Source organism: Bufo gargarizans, chromosome 8, assembly GCF_014858855.1.
Source record: "Bufo gargarizans isolate SCDJY-AF-19 chromosome 8, ASM1485885v1, whole genome shotgun sequence".
In the NCBI taxonomy this organism is placed as follows: domain Eukaryota; kingdom Metazoa; phylum Chordata; class Amphibia; order Anura; family Bufonidae; genus Bufo; species Bufo gargarizans.
Window position 1 is genome coordinate 25,842,658 of NC_058087.1, and position 21,014 is coordinate 25,863,671.

General features: G+C 47.4%; 1 protein-coding gene across 1 annotated transcript; it reads left to right on the forward strand.

Annotated features, from left to right (window-relative positions):
- The first annotated feature begins 7,562 nt into the window (after positions 1-7,562).
- On the forward strand, positions 7,563-19,859 carry MCM6 (minichromosome maintenance complex component 6). Its single transcript, XM_044303264.1, has 17 exons — positions 7,563-7,748; positions 10,137-10,283; positions 10,371-10,481; positions 11,521-11,770; positions 12,162-12,327; positions 12,806-12,951; positions 13,387-13,537; positions 13,626-13,767; positions 14,749-14,890; positions 15,241-15,348; positions 15,433-15,588; positions 16,162-16,290; positions 16,382-16,543; positions 17,573-17,699; positions 17,777-17,932; positions 18,180-18,319; positions 18,521-19,859. Exons 1-17 carry the CDS (start codon positions 7,648-7,650, stop codon positions 18,638-18,640), a joined length of 2,454 nt encoding a protein of 817 aa, XP_044159199.1. The 5' UTR covers positions 7,563-7,647; the 3' UTR covers positions 18,641-19,859.
- The last annotated feature ends 1,155 nt before the right edge of the window (positions 19,860-21,014 follow it).

The following is a 21,014-nucleotide window of genomic DNA, read 5'->3' on the forward strand; positions in this document are numbered from 1 at the left end:
AATGCTATGGGGACTATGACTGTGCCTGGAAATGCTATGGGGACTATGACTGTGCCTGGAAATGCTATGGGGACTATGACTGTGCCTGGAAATGCTATGGGGACTATGACTGTGCCTGGAAATGCTATGGGGACTATGACTGTGCCTGGAAATGCTATGGGGACTATGACTGTGCCTGGAAATGCTATGGGGACTATGACTGTGCCTGGAAATGCTATGGGGACTATGACTGTGCCTGGAAATGCTATGGGGACTATGACTGTGCCTGGAAATGCTATGGGGACTATGACTGTGCCTGGAAATGCTATGGGGACTATGACTGTGCCTGGAAATGCTATGGGGACTATGACTGTGCCTGGAAATGCTATGGGGACTATGACTGTGCCTGGAAATGCTATGGGGACTATGACTGTGCCTGGAAATGCTATGGGGACTATGACTGTGCCTGGAAATGCTATGGGGACTATGACTGTGCCTGGAAATGCTATGGGGACTATGACTGTGCCTGGAAATGCTATGGGACTATGACTGTGCCTGGAAATGCTATGGGACTATGACTGTGCCTGGAAATGCTATGGGGACTATGACTGTGCCTGGAAATGCTATGGGGACTATGACTGTGCCTGGAAATGCTATGGGGACTATGACTGTGCCTGGAAATGCTATGGGGACTATGACTGTGCCTGGAAATGCTATGGGGACTATGACTGTGCCTGGAAATGCTATGGGGACTATGACTGTGCCTGGAAATGCTATGGGGACTATGACTGTGCCTGGAAATGCTATGGGGACTATGACTGTGCCTGGAAATGCTATGGGGACTATGACTGTGCCTGGAAATGCTATGGGGACTATGACTGTGCCTGGAAATGCTATGGGGACTATGACTGTGCCTGGAAATGCTATGGGGACTATGACTGTGCCTGGAAATGCTATGGGGACTATGACTGTGCCTGGAAATGCTATGGGGACTATGACTGTGCCTGGAATGCTATGGGGACTATGACTGTGCCTGGAAATGCTATGGGGACTATGACTGTGCCTGGAAATGCTATGGGGACTATGACTGTGCCTGGAAATGCTATGGGGACTATGACTGTGCCTGGAAATGCTATGGGGACTAGTACTGTGCCTGGAATGCCTATGGGGACTATGACTGTGCCTGGAAATGCTATGGGGACTATGACTGTGCCTGGAAATGCTATGGGGACTATGACTGTGCCTGGAAATGCTATGGGGACTATGACTGTGCCTGGAAATGCTATGGGGACTATGACTGTGCCTGGAAATGCTATGGGGACTATGACTGTGCCTGGAAATGCTATGGGGACTATGACTGTGCCTGGAAATGCTATGGGGACTATGACTGTGCCTGGAAATGCTATGGGGACTATGACTGTGCCTGGAAATGCTATGGGGACTATGACTGTGCCTGGAAATGCTATGGGGACTATGACTGTGCCTGGAAATGCTATGGGGACTATGACTGTGCCTGGAAATGCTATGGGGACTATGACTGTGCCTGGAAATGCTATGGGGACTATGACTGTGCCTGGAAATGCTATGGGGACTATGACTGTGCCTGGAAATGCTATGGGGACTATGACTGTGCCTGGAAATGCTATGGGGACTATGACTGTGCCTGGAAATGCTATGGGGACTATGACTGTGCCTGGAAATGCTATGGGGACTATGACTGTGCCTGGAAATGCTATGGGGACTATGACTGTGCCTGGAAATGCTATGGGGACTATGACTGTGCCTGGAAATGCTATGGGGACTATGACTGTGCCTGGAAATGCTATGGGGACTATGACTGTGCCTGGAAATGCTATGGGGACTATGACTGTGCCTGGAAATGCTATGGGGACTATGACTGGCCTGGAAATGCTATGGGGACTATGACTGTGCCTGGAAATGCTATGGGGACTATGACTGTGCCTGGAAATGCTATGGGGACTATGACTGTGCCTGGAAATGCTATGGGGACTATGACTGTGCCTGGAAATGCTATGGGGACTATGACTGTGCCTGGAAATGCTATGGGGACTATGACTGTGCCTGGAAATGCTATGGGGACTATGACTGTTGGTGTCCTGGAAATGCTATGGGGACTATGACTGTGCCTGGAAATGCTATGGGGACTATGAACTGTGCCTGGAAATGCTATGGGGACTATGACTGTGCCTGGAAATGCTATGGGGACTATGACTGTGCCTGGAAATGCTATGGGGACTATGACTGTGCCTGGAAATGCTATGGGGACTATGACTGTGCCTGGAAATGCTATGGGGACTATGACTGTGCCTGGAAATGCTATGGGGACTATGACTGTGCCTGGAAATGCTATGGGGACTATGACTGTGCCTGGAAATGCTATGGGGACTATGACTGTGCCTGGAAATGCTATGGGGACTATGACTGTGCCTGGAAATGCTATGGGGACTATGACTGTGCCCTGGAAATGCTATGGGGACTATGACTGTGCCTGGAAATGCTATGGGGACTATGACTGTGCCTGGAAATGCTATGGGGACTATGACTGTGCCTGGAAATGCTATGGGGACTATGACTGTGCCTGGAAATGCTATGGGGACTATGACTGTGCCTGGAAATGCTATGGGGACTATGACTGTGCCTGGAAATGCTATGGGGACTATGACTGTGCCTGGAAATGCTATGGGGACTATGACTGTGCCTGGAAATGCTATGGGGACTATGACTGTGCCTGGAAATGCTATGGGGACTATGACTGTGCCTGGAAATGCTATGGGGACTATGACTGTGCCTGGAAATGCTATGGGGACTATGACTGTGCCTGGAAATGCTATGGGGACTATGACTGTGCCTGGAAATGCTATGGGGACTATGACTGTGCCTGGAAATGCTATGGGGACTATGACTGTGCCTGGAAATGCTATGGGGACTATGACTGTGCCTGGAAATGCTATGGGGACTATGACTGTGCCTGGAAATGCTATGGGGACTATGACTGTGCCTGGAAATGCTATGGGGACTATGACTGTGCCTGGAAATGCTATGGGGACTATGACTGTGCCTGGAAATGCTATGGGGACTATGACTGTGCCTGGAAATGCTATGGGGACTATGACTGTGCCTGGAAATGCTATGGGGACTATGACTGTGCCTGGAAATGCTATGGGGACTATGACTGTGCCTGGAAATGCTATGGGGACTATGACTGTGCCTGGAAGCTATGGGACTAGATGCCTGGAATGCTATGGGGACTATGACTGTGCCTGGAAATGCTATGGGGACTATGACTGTGCCTGGAAATGCTATGGGGACTATGACTGTGCCTGGAAATGCTATGGGGACTATGACTGTGCCTGGAAATGCTATGGGGACTATGACTGTGCCTGGAAATGCTATGGGGACTATGACTGTGCCTGGAAATGCTATGGGGACTATGACTGTGCCTGGAAATGCTATGGGGACTATGACTGTGCCTGGAAATGCTATGGGGACTATGACTGTGCCTGGAAATGCTATGGGGACTATGACTGTGCCTGGAAATGCTATGGGGACTATGACTGTGCCTGGAAATGCTATGGGGACTATGACTGTGCCTGGAAATGCTATGGGGACTATGACTGTGCCTGGAAATGCTATGGGGACTATGACTGTGCCTGGAAATGCTATGGGGACTATGACTGTGCCTGGAAATGCTATGGGGACTATGACTGTGCCTGGAAATGCTATGGGGACTATGACTGTGCCTGGAAATGCTATGGGGACTATGACTGTGCCTGGAAATGCTATGGGGACTATGACTGTGCCTGGAAATGCTATGGGGACTATGACTGTGCCTGGAAATGCTATGGGGACTATGACTGTGCCTGGAAATGCTATGGGGACTATGACTGTGCCTGGAAATGCTATGGGGACTATGACTGTGCCTGGAAATGCTATGGGGACTATGACTGTGCCTGGAAATGCTATGGGGACTATGACTGTGCCTGGAAATGCTATGGGGACTATGACTGTGCCTGGAAATGCTATGGGGACTATGACTGTGCCTGGAAATGCTATGGGGACTATGACTGTGCCTGGAAATGCTATGGGGACTATGACTGTGCCTGGAAATGCTATGGGGACTATGACTGTGCCTGGAAATGCTATGGGGACTATGACTGTGCCTGGAAATGCTATGGGGACTATGACTGTGCCTGGAAATGCTATGGGGACTATGACTGTGCCTGGAAATGCTATGGGGACTATGACTGTGCCTGGAAATGCTATGGGGACTATGACTGTGCCTGGAAATGCTATGGGGACTATGACTGTGCCTGGAAATGCTATGGGGACTATGACTGTGCCTGGAAATGCTATGGGGACTATGACTGTGCCTGGAAATGCTATGGGGACTATGACTGTGCCCTGGAAATGCTATGGGGACTATGACTGTGCCTGGAAATGCTATGGGGACTATGACTGTGCCTGGAAATGCTATGGGGACTATGACTGTGCCTGGAAATGCTATGGGGACTATGACTGTGCCTGGAAATGCTATGGGGACTATGACTGTGCCTGGAAATGCTATGGGGACTATGACTGTGCCTGGAAATGCTATGGGGACTATGACTGTGCCTGGAAATGCTATGGGGACTATGACTGTGCCTGGAAATGCTATGGGGACTATGACTGTGCCTGGAAATGCTATGGGGACTATGACTGTGCCTGGAAATGCTATGGGGACTATGACTGTGCCTGGAAATGCTATGGGGACTATGACTGTGCCTGGAAATGCTATGGGGACTATGACTGTGCCTGGAAATGCTATGGGGACTATGACTGTGCCTGGAAATGCTATGGGGACTATGACTGTGCCTGGAAATGCTATGGGGACTATGACTGTGCCTGGAAATGCTATGGGGACTATGACTGTGCCTGGAAATGCTATGGGGACTATGACTGTGCCTGGAAATGCTATGGGGACTATGACTGTGCCTGGAAATGCTATGGGGACTATGACTGTGCCTGGAAATGCTATGGGGACTATGACTGTGCCTGGAAATGCTATGGGGACTATGACTGTGCCTGGAAATGCTATGGGGACTATGACTGTGCCTGGAAATGCTATGGGGACTATGACTGTGCCTGGAAATGCTATGGGGACTATGACTGTGCCTGGAAATGCTATGGGGACTATGACTGTGCCTGGAAATGCTATGGGGACTATGACTGTGCCTGGAAATGCTATGGGGACTATGACTGTGCCTGGAAATGCTATGGGGACTATGACTGTGCCTGGAAATGCTATGGGGACTATGACTGTGCCTGGAAATGCTATGGGGACTATGACTGTGCCTGGAAATGCTATGGGGACTATGACTGTGCCTGGAAATGCTATGGGGACTATGACTGTGCCTGGAAATGCTATGGGGACTATGACTGTGCCTGGAAATGCTATGGGGGCTTTTACTGTGCCTGTAAATGCTATGGGGGCTTTTACTGTGCCTGTAAATGCTATGGGGCTTTTACTGTGCCTGGAAATGCTAGGTTTTTTCAACTGTGTCTGGAAATGCTCTAAGGGGGTTTGACTGTGCCCGAAAAATGCTATGGGGGCTCTGATTGTGCCCAATAATGCTATGGGGGCTCTGACTGTGCCTGGAAAGATGATCTGAGATCTGAATGTGCCTGGAAATGTTATGGAGGCCATGACTGTTCCCGGAAATGCTATGGGAGCCATGACTGTGCCGGGAAATGCTATGGGGGCTATAACGGTGCATGGAAATGCTATGGGGACTATGACTGTGCCTGGAAATGCTATGGGGACTATGAATGTGCCTGGAAATGCTATGGGGACTATGACTGTGCCTGGAAATGCTATAGGAGCTTTGACTGGGCCCCAAAATACTATGGGGACTGTGACTGTGCCTGGAAATGCTATGGGGACTATGACTGTGCCTGGAAATGCTATGGGGACTATGACTGTGCCTGGAAATGCTATGGGGACTATGAATGTGCCTGGAAATGCTATAGGAGCTTTGACTGTGCCCCAAAATACTATGGGGACTGTGACTGTGCCTGGAAATGCTATGGGGACTATGACTGTGCCTGGAAATGCTATGGGGACTATGACTGTGCCTGGAAATGCTATGGGGCCATGACTGTGCCTGGAAATGCTATGGGGACTATGACTGTGCCTGGAAATGCTATGGGGACTATGACTGTGCCTGGAAATGCTATGGGGACTATGACTGTGCCTGGAAATGCTATGGGGACTATGACTGTGCCTGGAAATGCTATGGGGACTATGACTGTGCCTGGAAATGCTACTGTGCCTGGAAATGCTAGGTTTTTTCAACTATGTCTGGAAATGCTCTAAGGGGGTTTGACTGTGCCCAAAAATGCTATGGGGGCTCTGACTGTGCCCAAAAATGCTATGGGGGCTCTGACTGTGCCCAATAATGCTATGGGGGCTCTGATTGTGCCTGGAAAGATGATCTGAGAGCTGAATGTGCCTGGAAATATTATTGAGGCCATGACTGTTCCCGGAAATGCTATGGGGGCTATAACTGTGCCTGGAAATGCTATGGGGACCATGACTGTGCCTGGAAATGCTATGGGGACCATGACTGTGCTTGGAAATGCTATGGGGGCCATGAATGTGCCTGGAAATGCTATGGGGGCCATGACTGTGCTTGTAAATGCTATGGGGGCCATGAATGTGCCTGGAAATGCTATGGGGGCCATGACTGTGCTTGTAAATGCTATGGGGGCCATGACTGTTCCCGGAAATGCTATGGGGGCCATGACTGTGCCTGGAAATGCTATGGGGGCCATGACTGTGCCTGGAAATGCTATGGGGGCCATGACTGTGCCTGGAAATGCTATGGGGGCCATGACTGTGCCTGGAAATGCTATGGGGGCCATGACTGTGCTTGGAAATGCTATGGGGGCCATGAATGTGCCTGGAAATGCTATGGGGGCCATGACTGTGCCTGTAAATGCTATGGGGGCCATGACTGTGCCTGTAAATGCTATGGGGGCTTTTACCGTGCCTGTAAATGCTATGGGGGATATTATATTGTAGGTCCCCACTGTCAGTGTGATGTCCTCCATTTTTGTATTATGAAATTCGCCCCTACCTTTAGCTTCATCTGAAAGTTTTTTATTGCAAAAAAAATGCAACTGAAAGTGCAGAAGTGCAGAAAAACACCAAACATCTATATGGGAAAGCATTATGGCTGCAAGACCTAGAACCCCTATGATTCAAATAAGCCAAACTTCGATCACCATTGGTTCCCTGTATACAAAGTATACAGTATGTGCTTAACCTAAGATATTTCTGAAATTCCACGATGTTATTCACACCGTGCGTTCAGGCCACGATTCTAATCACATCTTATTCTCAGAACTTGTAATACCACCGCCGCCGCCGCTAGTTGGCGCTCTCCCGGCTACACATCAGTGCGATTCTATACAGCGGGCGACGAGTTAACAGCCCCTGCCGCACTAGACCCGCCCCCTTCCTCAGTGGCGCGAAAACCTGCTCCACCCTTCGGCTACCATTGGCTGTGATTGGCGCGAAACGGGTCACGTGGGGCTAAAGACTGGCGCGAAACTCCAGCGTTTTCCCCCTCCATAGTGCAGCGGCGCCTCCGGTTTTATCCGCACAGAATGGACGTATCCGAGCAGAACGTGAACGCCGCGGCCGCCCAGCAGGTGAAGGACGAGGTGTCGGAGAAGTGCCAGAAGCTGTTCCAGGACTTCTTGGAGGAGTGAGTGTCCCGTATCCCCGGCCGGCCCCCCATCCCCCACCCCGTCCTCATGGCCGCTCAGCTCTCCGTGTGGGGCCCCTCTTAGTACTCGGGGGCCCATGAATAAAACAGGTGCATTTGCCCCAGCGACCTTTCTTCCTGCAGCATTCCTAATGCATAGAAGGTGAAATATGGTTGTTATGGGCAACTGCCCATCACGTGGTAAATAATGCCCCATGTTATCATGGTGTCTGGGGCAGCAGTGACCACCGAGGGCCCCTGGAGCCTAAAGCGCCTCTTTAATTGGCTGAGTGTGGTCACCTGACCTGTTCCGTGTGCTTTATATGTTGTATGCTCTCACTAACCCTGTGACATGTAATAAATCCGCTGTGTCGTCTGCTCCTCATCCGTGGAGGTCGCGCTGCGGCCATCGTACACTCAGTACTGACCAGAGATCGATTCGCCAGGAGATTTATCAAGCAGTGCTGTTGCCCATAGCAACCAGTCCGGCTCCGGAGACTACTCTTCCTTTAACAGATCTTTCCAGAAGGGAAGAGTTAATGCCGCCTGCTACTGTCCCGCCCCCTGGGTCCGATCCCGCAGAACCACAATCTGCGCGGCTATCCGTCTGCTTCGTGTTCCCGGAGAAGCGGGCCTTCCCCGCGGAGTGGAATGGGGGTCGGGGATCGCCACCTTAGGCCTCCTGCAGATGACCTGTACGGTTTTGCGGTCCTTAAAATGTTTTGCAGCCCGCTTGACTTCGATAGGTCCTCATTTTGCGACCAGTTTAGGACATTTGATGTCCCTTTGTGGAATAGGCTAGGGACGAGAGAATCTCTATCCGAAGTCGATTCGCATAAAACTTAGTTCTAATACTGTACGGAGCAGGAACTCCATACAGTATTAGAATGTATTGGCTCCGGTGAGCCGAAGTTATTACCTCTGTGTCCGTATTTCCGTTCCGCAAAAAAAATAGAACATGTTCTATTATTGTCCACATTACGGGCAAGGATAGGACTGTTCTATTAGGGGCCGGATGTTCCGTTCTGCAAAATACGGAATGCACACGGATGTCATCCGTATTTTTTGCGGACCGCAAAATACATACGGTCGTGTGCATGAGGCCTAAGTCTGAACAGTGAAAGGGGGGCGTCCGACATCTGGGGCCCCCCCCCCCAATAGTCAGGAGGAAGCAGCTGTAGTGATTAGCGCTGTGTCTCCTTCGCAGCCTGTTCTTGCACAGTGGCGCCCCCGATTATTCACTGATTTGCACGCAGCGGTGTTGTACCAAGAGGCCGGGAGCGCCGCTGTGCAAGACAAGACCGAAGAGGCTGCGTTTATAGGACTAGCGCTCCTTATTTTCAGGATCGGTAAGGATCCCAGATCTTGGACCTTCACTGAGCAGAAAGCCATGACGTACTGTACAGCGATGCCAAGAAATTCAATAAAAGGAATACCCCTTTAAGTAATGGTTGCAGTTAAATCTTATACTGTGCCCTGAATAATCTGGAGATGCAAAGATGCAAGGGTATGGAAGAGTGTCAGCCACGTTTACTAGTCAAATGGGGGTTGGAGATGCTCCAGTTCTCAAAATGCCATAAGCAGCCGTACGCTCCGTACAGGCGTGCATGACTGTGCTGCCCCCAGTGGCCTGGTATCAATGGAGTAAAGTCATGGGCATCCTCCTTTGAAAGATGGCGGCGGTGACATGACTGGCTCCTCAGCCCGTTTCTGGCTACAACAGAACGGCAAGTGGACTTGTACAGATGTAGACAGAGGTCTGTGTGTTCACCGGACATGTCCACCTGTCGTGCAGGTCCAGTGCAGAAGTACCAGTAAGACCCGAGGAAATGATCATGTCACTGTCTCCATCTTGGAGCCTATGGATGTGGTTGATGCCCCAACGCTACCCGACCCTATCCATTTTATTTTTTCCAATTAGGCCAAGTTGGTGTCATGAAGTCAGACTAGTGATTGGATCTTTACTACGCATCTACCCGCTGTATTAAGGGGGCGCCATATCCAGAGTGGAAAACAAACCACCTGGTACTGGAGCAGAGTACCGTAGGGTAGAGGCGGTGCCCTGCAGTGGCAGAGACCTTCTCTACGGCAGCTGGAGGACACTACAAAATCCTGAATGCACCGCTAGAATAAATTCCACCCTGTATGTAGTACTGCTGTGTGTGGAATCCTCAGAGCTACATTAGGCTATGTTTAAATGCTGCTGAAGCATCGCAGAAATGTCTGCAACTGAAAATACGTGACCTACACGGTTGTTTCTGCAGCCTGTGCGTAGATTTCTACAAATCCCCGTTCAGATGCTGCTCAGTCCCATCACTGAATACGTTCTCTTGAGCTCAGCCATGTCTATAAAGCTCGTTGACGGGACTCTTCTTCTATAAACTTCAGGTTTCAAAATGCCGATGGAGAACTGAAGTATAAGAGTGACGCGGAGGAGCTGATCCGGCCTGAGAGGAACACGCTGCTTGTCAGCTTCCAGGACCTGGAACAGTTCAACCAGCAGCTGGCCACCACCGTCCAAGAGGAGTTCTACAGGTAAGGCCACCGAAGATGATGGGCATCTGTCGTCCCAGTACGTGCCCAGTGGGCCAGTCACTCATCCTGATTTTTTTTCCTTTGCAGGGTCTACCCGTATCTGTGCAGAGCGATCCGGGCCTTTGCGAGGGACCACGGAAATGTCCCACAAAACAAGGAGTTCTATCTGGCGTTCCAGGACCTTCCGACCAGACACAAGTGAGAAGCTTTAGTCATCGGGGAACACAAGAGGGAGAAGTAGGGCCCCTGACCAGCCCAGCCTGTAACATGGACGCCCCCCGGTTGTCCTTCTTTAATGTGAATGCCACCAGAGTAGAAATTGATCTATGCAGGTCTTTTTGACAGTTACTTAATACTTGCAACTAGACCTATTGCAGTGTATCTTAGAGTGTGCAGCCAGACTAGCTCATAGACCAGGACCCGGCGTTATCTAGAATATAATGCCGGACGGATCTGCGCTTAGAACCAGGAACACAAGCGCATTCTCTGTTACTTTCTTGCAGCCAGCCGACAAGGTAAAGACTATGACAGTCAGTAGCCTGGACTGTTTAAGCAAGCTCCTGAGTATCAATAAAGGGGTATTAAATCTTATAAAGTAATAGCATTTTGGTAAGGTCTGACCGGTGGTACCCATAATAGTCCTGAGAGTGGAGGAGGTGTAGGGCTGCGTCTCGTTTACGGGTGTTTGGGGTGCATTTGTGCAGGTAAAACTTAAAAGGAGGGGACACAGTGCTGCAGCGTTCATTCTCAAATAAAGTAGTGGTCCCAGAGGTCAGTCATGGGATATCCTAGCAGTATCCCGCAGCTTTATAAAACGGGAATAACCCTTGATTTACTGATTGCCTTCAGCGGCTACCTTGTTGCTGGCCATTGGTTCTCAGTTCCAATAGACTTAGCTGGTGAGAGTAAAAGGGGTTCTCCCATCTTGGCAAATGATACCGTTGTTAGTATGTGCCATCAATTGCTGATTGATGGGGTCCAAGCACTGGGACCCCCATTGATCACTAGAATTAAGGGGCACCACTCCAGAGACTGCTGGAACCCCTTGCCCTATTAAGAATGTGCCTTTTCGTGGGGTCTCTGTGGGTGGACATCCAGGTTTAGCAAGCTAATACATATTCTAGCGATATGCCCTTCCCTATGCATATGGTTTCTTATAATAATCTGTATGATTGCATGGCTAAAATTTGGTTATCGGTAATGCTAAAATGTCTTCTAATTGATGATATGTTGACAGGATCAGAGAGCTGACCACTCCTCGCATTGGATCTCTGATGAGGATCAGCGGTCAGGTGGTGCGCACTCATCCTGTGCACCCGGAGCTGGTCAGCGGCACCTTCTTGTGTTTGGATTGTCAGACTCTGGTCAGAGATGTGGAGCAGCAGTTCAAGTACACACAGCCCAGTATCTGCAGGAACCCCGTGTGCGCCAACAGGAGGAGGTTCATGCTGGACACCAACAAGTCCAGATTTGTGGATTTCCAAAAGGTAATGTTAAACGCTTGTATGTTGTTCCCAGCAGTAGTGGTCAATCCCTTTATAAACATAGGCCTTAAATAATCGTTTACCTGCTGCAACCTAGATTGGTATATTGTGGCGTATGACAGCAGACTAAGGGCTCATGAACACAAACGTATTTACTTCGGGTGCATTCTGTTTCCATATGTCCGTTGCGCAAAAAAAATAGAACATGTCCTATTGTTGTCCGCATTACGGACAAGGATAGGGCTGTTCTATTAGGGACCAGCTGTTCCGTTCCGTAAAATACAGAATGCACACTGACATCTTCCGTATACTTTGTGGATCCGTTTTTGCAGACCGCATAATACATACAGTCATGTGCATGAGCCCTAAGCCTGGTTTTATCTTGTATTTGCAGGTGCGCATCCAAGAAACCCAGGCCGAGCTCCCGCGGGGCAGTATCCCACGCAGCGTGGAAATTATTTTACGTGCAGAAGCCGTTGAGTCATGTCAGGCTGGGGACAGATGTGATTTTACAGGGTGTCTCATTGTTGTGCCTGACGTCTCTCAGCTTGCCACTCCGGGTAAGTTATTTTACGAGCTATCTATCATATGACAGCAGGAATAGCCCGGATGTGATCCGTTTACATTAGCAGGCCGCAGCCCACAACTAGGGAGGCTCGTCCCCGGCCTGCTAATGGCTGCTCCCCCTGTCGCCGGATGTTTTGATTTGCACGACAGGGAGATGCAGCGGCATGTGCCGGGGAGCAGGTAAGTATGATTTATACGAGGGGCCCGGGCATTGGGGAGGGGTTATTATAGGGGTTAGATAACCCCTTTAAGATATTGCATTCTTATAATTCACTAGAACTAATAAACAAAAAAAAAGTATATTAGTGATCTCATTACAAGTGATCCTCATTTTATTAAAGTATTAAATTTGTCGCATGAGAAAAGCTTCAGCAGCGATCGACCTGCACATTCCTGATAATCGGATCAGTTGAACGATAAATTTGCAGCGCTGCTTTCAGTATTATAATTAACCAGTTGTGTTTCCCACAGGTGTCCGTGGTGAGACCAGTTCCCGGGTGGGTGGAACTGAGGGATACGAAGCTGAAGGGGTCCGTGGTCTTCGCGCCCTCGGAGTTCGAGATTTGTCTTACAGACTTGTTTTCCTTGCTTGCTATGTTGCTCCTACAAATCCCAGGGTGAGAAACACCAAGAGCCATGGGGTGTGGTGTTAGAGGGAGGGTGGCCGGTAGCACCGCTGCAGGAACAAACACAAAATCAGTGGTGTGACCCTTCTTGCTTGCGATCAGGGGACATTCCTGAAGTTGAACCCCCACCCATCAGAAAGTGATGGCATATTCTTCTTGCGTTATAGAAAATAGGGTATTACCTGACGTGTAGGGAAGATCTAACTAATGCACAAATCAGTTACGCCATGCAGTCATGTTGTACATGTAACTATTATTGTAGGGGCTATAATATCTAACGTGTGAAGTTGTGCCCATTGGTAAGCTGCCTGACTGGCAGTGTATTGGAGGCCACTGAAATTATCCATATTGTGCCACTAGAAAGTCCTGGTGTGGAGTGATATGTTAATGTCTTAGAGCGAGGGCTAAATCTGCCTTTTGTTTCAGTTTGGTGGCAAAGATCTTCATGAAGAAGACATGACTGCTGAGAGCATCAAGAACCAGATGTCTGCAAAGGAATGGGAGAAGGTGTTTGAAATGAGCCAAGACAAAAACCTGTACCACAACCTGTGCACCAGCCTCTTCCCCACCGTGCATGGTGAGCGGGTGCCTCAGTGCGTTTTCTGGAGGATTGGTGTTCTTACATGAATAAAATCTCAATCCTATTTCATCCATCCCTGGTGTAGGCAACGACGAGGTGAAGAGAGGCATCTTACTTATGCTGTTTGGTGGTGTTCCCAAGACCACCATGGAGGGCACATCACTGCGTGGTGACATTAATGTGTGTGTTGTCGGAGATCCGAGTACAGCCAAGAGTCAGTTCCTCAAGTGAGTATCCTTCAGAAATCACTGCTAATCCTTGACTTGTCTGCCCCCTATACTGGGAAAGCTTCTGACAACCAATATGGTTTATCGCACAGTTATCATAGATAAGTATGCAGTGATGTATACGTTTACAGGTATTCTGATTACGAAAGCAAGAATCTCCTGCTGCAATAAACCAGTAATCTATAGGGGGTAAACTACTGGATACAGCATGGCAATAAATGCGAACCTTGTTCTGTCAATATGTGCTGCAGATAACCGCCTGTTTTGTAATGGGTCTTGCGGTATGTAATACCAAAATGACATTGACGACCTTGCCTGTTAATGATCTGTAATTGTATCTCACACATTGGTGGCATATCCCTAGTATATGCTACCAATGTCAGGTAGGTGCGCTTCCCACATCTGGGGCCTGCACCTATCTCTAGAACGGGGCCCCCAAAGTGAACGAGGGGCGCATCGCACAAGCACGGCCGCCCTACATTCCCTTCTATGGGTACAAACTCCCGTAGAGGTGAATGGAGAGGTGGCTGCGCTTGCACTGAGCGCTTTCCATTCACTTCTATGGGACTTCCGGAAATAGACAGATTTTTTTTCAGAACTGCCATAGAAGTGAATGGATAGCACACAATGGGGAGTTTGGCTATCTTTGGCACTCCCATAGAAGGGAATTGATGGTGGCCGTGCTTGCTCAGTGAGCCCTCATTCACTTTGGTGGGACCTGCACCTATTTGAAATTGGTGGCATGTCCTAGCGATATGCCACGTGTCAGATGATCTAACGCAATAAATCTCCAGCACCGTGGGTCCTATTGATGGGAGGTTAGCAATTGGACAGTGGTCATTTTTAGCTGTCTTAGGCCGAATGCACACGGCCGTGAAACGCAGCCGTGTGCATTCGGCCTTAAGTTGACAGGGAATGGCTTTTGATAACCCTATGCAACATTAAAAAAATACTCAATGTAGATGTTTGTATTTCCACCAGGCATGTTGAGGAGTTCAGTCCCCGGGCAGTGTACACCAGCGGGAAGGCCTCCAGTGCTGCCGGTCTGACTGCGGCCGTAGTGAGGGACGAGGAGTCTCATGAGTTTGTGATAGAGGCCGGAGCGTTGATGCTGGCCGACAATGTGAGTGCTGTGGATTTGTTTCTTCCCTCTACTAGTTTCAAACCAGTTCAGAATAAACGTAGTAAAATTCCATTATTCCGACATCCTCTGGTAGTTTGAAAATCGGACACTTTTGTCTGTTCCCAAACGATACTGGTTTATGACAATTTCACTGTAGTTCCACTTTTGAATATTATTGCACTGTACAGTGTACATATAGATTCTGGCTACGTGCACTCAGTCGCAGGTGGAAGCCACCGAAAAGCTGGGAGTAATTTACGTTTCCTGGTTTTCTAGCTTTACCTAGCCCTGAACCAGAAAACATATCTGTAACTTTTTTTTATGATTCATCTGTTCACTTATACTTTCAGGGTGTCTGTTGTATTGATGAGTTTGACAAGATGGACCTCAAGGACCAAGTTGCGATTCATGAAGCCATGGAACAGCAAACTATTTCCATCACCAAAGCCGGTGTGAAGGTAAACGTCCTGACCCTCGGCTCAGACATCCATTAAAGCCTGCTGTAAGTTATTACTCTGACCTATCATTTTTATTTACATCAGGCCACACTCAATGCAAGGACATCCATCTTGGCGGCTGCAAATCCCGTCAGCGGTCGTTACGACCGGTCCAAGTCCCTGAAGCAGAATGTAAACCTGTCTGCTCCGATCATGTCCCGATTTGACCTTTTCTTCATCCTAGTTGACGAATGTAATGAGGTAACTAATCCTAGGTAACAAGATTTTGCCACGCATTTGGCAGTTTATTGGAAATCCCATGTACTTCAGTTTCTCACAATTTTCAAGATCTCTGCTCGCTTTCAGTGAACAGAAACCTTGGATGAATAAGGGCAAACATCTTAAAAATGGTGAGAAAATGGATTCACATTTTGATGGAAGGTTTCTTTATATGCAAAGATTAAAGAGGTTTTATCACCTCAGATATTGGTGAAATATCACTAGGATATGCCACCAATGTCTCATGTGCGGATACTACCTCTGGGACCCACACATCTCTAGAACCGGGCCCCAAGGTAAACGAGAGCACACAGTGCAAGTGCTCAGTCAACCTCTATACCCAAACTTTTTTGGAAATCCCATAGAAATTAATGGAGGGCACATGCGCAGCTGTCCTCAGTTCCCTTCAGGGTTCCTGTCCTGGAGAAGGGTGCGCACCTATGTGACATTGGTCTCCTGCTTTCTGTATGCCCTAGTAAGCAATATGGGAACCAAATGTTTGGCGACTTCTCTCTACCTTGACTTTTTGAAGTATAATTCCATGCTGTTCTTCAGGTGACGGATTACGCCATTGCTCGGCGTATTGTCGATCTCCACGCTAGGATTGACGAGTCTATCGACAGAGTCTACACCCTTGATGAAGTCCGCAGATATCTGCTCTTTGCCCGCCAGTTCAAGCCCAAAGTAAGTTTCTCAAAAAATAAGTTGGCACCTATTTGTTGTGTTTTTTTCATTCTTGCTTTTAGCTTACCGGGTTCTCTCTTTTTCTTACAAGATCTCCAAAGATTCTGAGAATTTCATAGTGGAACAGTACAAACGTCTGCGTCAGAGAGATGGATCCGGTGTCACCAAATCTGCGTGGAGGATTACCGTTCGACAGCTGGAGAGCATGATCCGTCTGTCTGAGGCAATGGCGAGGATGCACTGCAGCGATGAGGTGAGAATTCACTTCACATTCTAACAAGAGATAATTCCTTTCTATATGGCCGTCCACTACTTGATGTGCCGCTAACCAGAACAGCGAGCTCATAGGAGTGACTTCCGCTCATGCTATTGATGCAGCCATCTGTTACATGGTCGCTTATTCATTAAACGGGTGCAGCAGCAATACGTGATTATCAAGTCTGCTCTCATGTGAGCAGGGGTTGTCCTGATGGGACCAGCATTTTTAATACTTAAAGGCTATAGATGCCTTCAGGGACACTTAGTTATGATTGCATTTTACTCATTTTAGGCCCAATTTTTTTTTTTTCAATGGGTAAAAAATATTCTGGCATTTCTGATATACAAGGGCTAAAAATCAGTCTGTTTGCAAGCTGGCTTTCTGTTTTCTTTGAATCCCTTCATCTGACGGCTCATGTCTAGCTTTTATCTCTGATCTCTTGAGCTCATAAATACTTACTTATATTTTCATCAGTTTGATAAGATTTTTGCTGTGAGTGTTTGAGGTCAGGAGATAAGAGCTACATGTGAGCTGTCAGATGACAAGATTCATAGAAAGGGACAGCTTGCAAATAGACAGATTTTTTAATCCCTTTTTTTTTAACCACATTTTTAATAAAGGCCAATTCAAAAAAGGATTTTTCGCCCCGAATAGGTGAAATGCAATCACAAAAAATATCCTGAAGGTGTCCATTCACTTTAGGTGAAACTAAGCCATAATGATCTGTTATCAGAATTGCTCCCTTGAGGTCTGCGTGATAGAAGAGCAGAATGGGGGAGATCAGACTCCTTGGCATTTCCTTAGAAAGTGGTCCGTAGAGTAGCTGGCAGACGTAGTCAGGAAAACGGAAGGCTTTCATGTGCTATAATGTCCAGCTGTAGTGTTATTCATCATGTACACACATAAGTTGCCTGAGACAACAGGTACACTTTAGATCGCCCTTCCATAATAATTATAGCACACCATCACCACCCACTGTGTAACTGAAGGTATCATGCATGTCTGGATATCCTTTCACCTCAGGTACATCCAAAACACGTAAAAGAAGCTTTCCGGTTATTGAACAAGTCTATCATCCGGGTCGAGACTCCAGATGTGAACTTGGATCAGGACGAAGAAATGGAGGAGGAACCTCAAGAAGCCGTGAACGGTGGGATCTTTGCTCCTTGTTTTGTGCAAGTGTTGACTTGAGGTCTGCCCTTTACTAAATGGCTTTTGTGTCTTCAGGTGATGCCGGAATACCTAACGGCCACGTGAATGGAATAAATGGCCACACAGAAAGCGAACCCAAGGAGGCAGAGCCTAAACCTTCCCTGCGTCTCAGCTTTACAGAATACAAGCGGATCTCCAACCTGCTGGTTCTGCAGCTGAGGAAGATGGAAGGTCAGTTTCCCCCACCCTTCCTCTAATGCAGGGATCGGCAACCTTTGTCGCTCCAGCTACTGTGAAACTACAACTCCCAGCATGCACACCTACTCGGCTGTTCTTGTAACTCCCATAGAAGTGAAAGGAGGATTCTGAGAGTTGTAATTTCAGAACAGCTGGAGCGCCGGAGGCTGCTGATCCCTGCTCTAATGTGCATCCAGCCGACTACTGGAGCGCTCAGGAGTTAATTTACTTCTCTATACAGATGAGGATGAATCTACCCAGAAGAAAAGTGAACTCATTAACTGGTACCTGAAGGAGATTGAATCAGAAATTGACTCTGAAGAAGAACTCGTTAACCGCAAGCAAATCATTGAGAAAGTCATTCATAGGCTCGTCCATTATGTGAGTAGCTCCGATTTTATAATTTACTTGGACCGATAAAACTCTTTAATGAGCTCCAAAAAGAAGATCTGACTCTTGTCATGGAGCGAAAAGTTACTGAACTTCTGTACTATTTCAGCTGTATCTGTTTTTCCGATTTATTATTATTATTATTATTATAATATTTTTTATTTTTTTTCATTTTCTCTTCTTGCTTTTCAGGATCAAATCTTGATCGAATTGTCACAGACCAGCCTGAGGGTCTCAGGAGAGGAAGACGCCGCCAAGGATGAGGACCCTTTCTTGGTTGTGAACCCCAACTACATACTGGAGGACTATTAATCCAGGGACTTTCTGTCTAAGGACTTCTGGAACTTTTATCATCAGACTTTTAACATTTGAGACTTTGTTTGAGGATTTCCTATTTGGAATGGACATTACCCATTTTACCAGGGTCTGAGGACACTTTTATACCTTGTCTGCATTTCATTGGTGGCCAAAGCTTGAAAGGAATATTGTATATAGAGATTTCATGACTCTGTAATTTCCGTGTTGGGTATGAGTGCGGCGAGGGTCCTGGGTTTTCTCCGATTTGAAGGAGAAATTTCTATATTTTAGATGATGGGGGGGTTTAAGAAGAGTTTACTGTTATTTCTAGAGCTTTTTATTCCCTGCTGTGAATCTAATGTCAATTTTACTCCTGTTGGAAACATGTTAAAGCCGTCTCTGGGATTAAACATTGATAATCTGTCAGTAGGATAGATCCATGGGGGTCCAACCCTCACGAATGCCTCCGGTGTGCAGAGCAGAGGCAGCCGTGATTTTTATTTTCTTGGGGCGCAGCAGAGAAGATGCTGCTTCATTCTGCTGTTCGGTGTAAAACAACATACATTCTATATATGTAAAAACCAAGAAGATACCTTTAAATGTCTCCATGGTGAACTGTTTCATCTGCATTTGACTTTCTTTTTAATTTTGTTCGTTTAAGGCCTCATTCAGACGGCCGTACGCTGTCCGCAAAAATGCGGATCCTGTTTTTTTGGGGACAGTTCAGCCTGTCTGTATAAAAATGGATAGCATTCAGTATTTTTGCGGACCCATAGACTTCAATGGGGCCATGTCCTGATTTTCACGGACAAGTATAGGACATGTTTCATTTGTTTTGCGGAACCGTGGATTAGAAAAGGGCCCCATAGAAGTGAATCGGTCAGCATCTAATCCGCAAAAAAAAAAGGATTCGCATTTTTGCAGATAGCATTTGGCCGTCTGAATGAGCCCTAACTCTGTAAAGTAGTCATTTCATGCTGCGCCTTTTTAAAGGGGTTGTGTAGTGCAAAAGATTTTGATGACCTATGAGGAGGTGCCTGGAGTCGGTCTGAGGGTATGTCATCAATATCCTTGCATTGCACAACCCCTTTAAGGTCAGAATTATTTTTCCTTTTATTCTGTAGCGTTGTCAGATTTTTATTGGAAAGTTATCCTGTGTATGACGTGCGAGGTCATTATATACTGCTTACAGTAAGTGCTGTAGATTTGTCAAAATACATCAGTTTTAATAGTACACAGCGCTGGTCTCTTATTTCCGCTTAGTATATATTATTTATTGCATCTCCCAATGACATAGCTATAAGGGTGCAGGCTTATGTTGCAGTAACACATCAGCGTTACTAACGTAGCATAAATATGACAAACCTATTCACTTCATTGCTAATTTTAAGTTCCCTGTGCATTTTCTTGAAGAAAAATGTAAAAGGCAAAAAGAAAAAATGTGTGTCCCAGCTGCTGTTTGTGAACATGGTAGTGTAATTGCAGGGGGTGGACGCATGGTCAGTGCCTGTGCGTTACAGACCGCAATTTGTGGTCCACAGCACGGGCAGGGCCGTCAGGCGGTCATGTGCATGAGGCCTTAAGCCTTATTCACACATCAGTGTTTTGGTCAGTGATTGTGAGATATAACCAGGACTGGAGCCTCCACAGACATAAGGGAAAGATCTGCACCTGCTCTGTGTTTAGAGCCGCACCTGGTTTTGGCTCAAAATCACTGACCAAACACTAATGTGTGAATATTGCACAGCAATTCCCATTGCATCTGTGAAACCCCAAAAGGCAGCGCTGTTCATACACCCGAGAATTGATCTGTGATACGTCATAGAACCAGCACAGAGTTTCCATCAGCACGTAGCATGATGAACAAGCCGTCTGATTCTCCTGATACTGTTTTAAGGTTATCAAAAAGGGGGGGAGAATCTGTTAAAGGGGTTGGAGCAACTTTATAATCAGGGCACTTTATCCCAATACTAAAAACGACAAGTTCTTACCCACACTGACACCGCATCCACCATGACTGTTTCTTAATGGTGGCTCTTGGAGATGTTTTGCAGGTGGCCGTCAAATGGGAATTTGTTACAAACCATTCAAGATGCCCATACACGTTCAGTAGGTTTCCTACAAGCTATTATTCCACACATGCATGCTTGTCTTGTGACTTTTTTTCTGACCTATTTATGTAGCTGCGCCTTTTTTGGTGCCAAAGCAGTCTAATTCCTACTCCACCCGAGGACAGGCGTATTTTTCTTCGTCTGATTTTGGTGGTGAAGTGCAACTTTTTATCATTAAAAGTGAGTTTGTGGGAGACCTGTGACTCAAGCAAATAAATTAGACCAGTCTATATAAATGGTAAAAAGTATAAATCTGAAGGTGTCAGCCCTTTACAGAG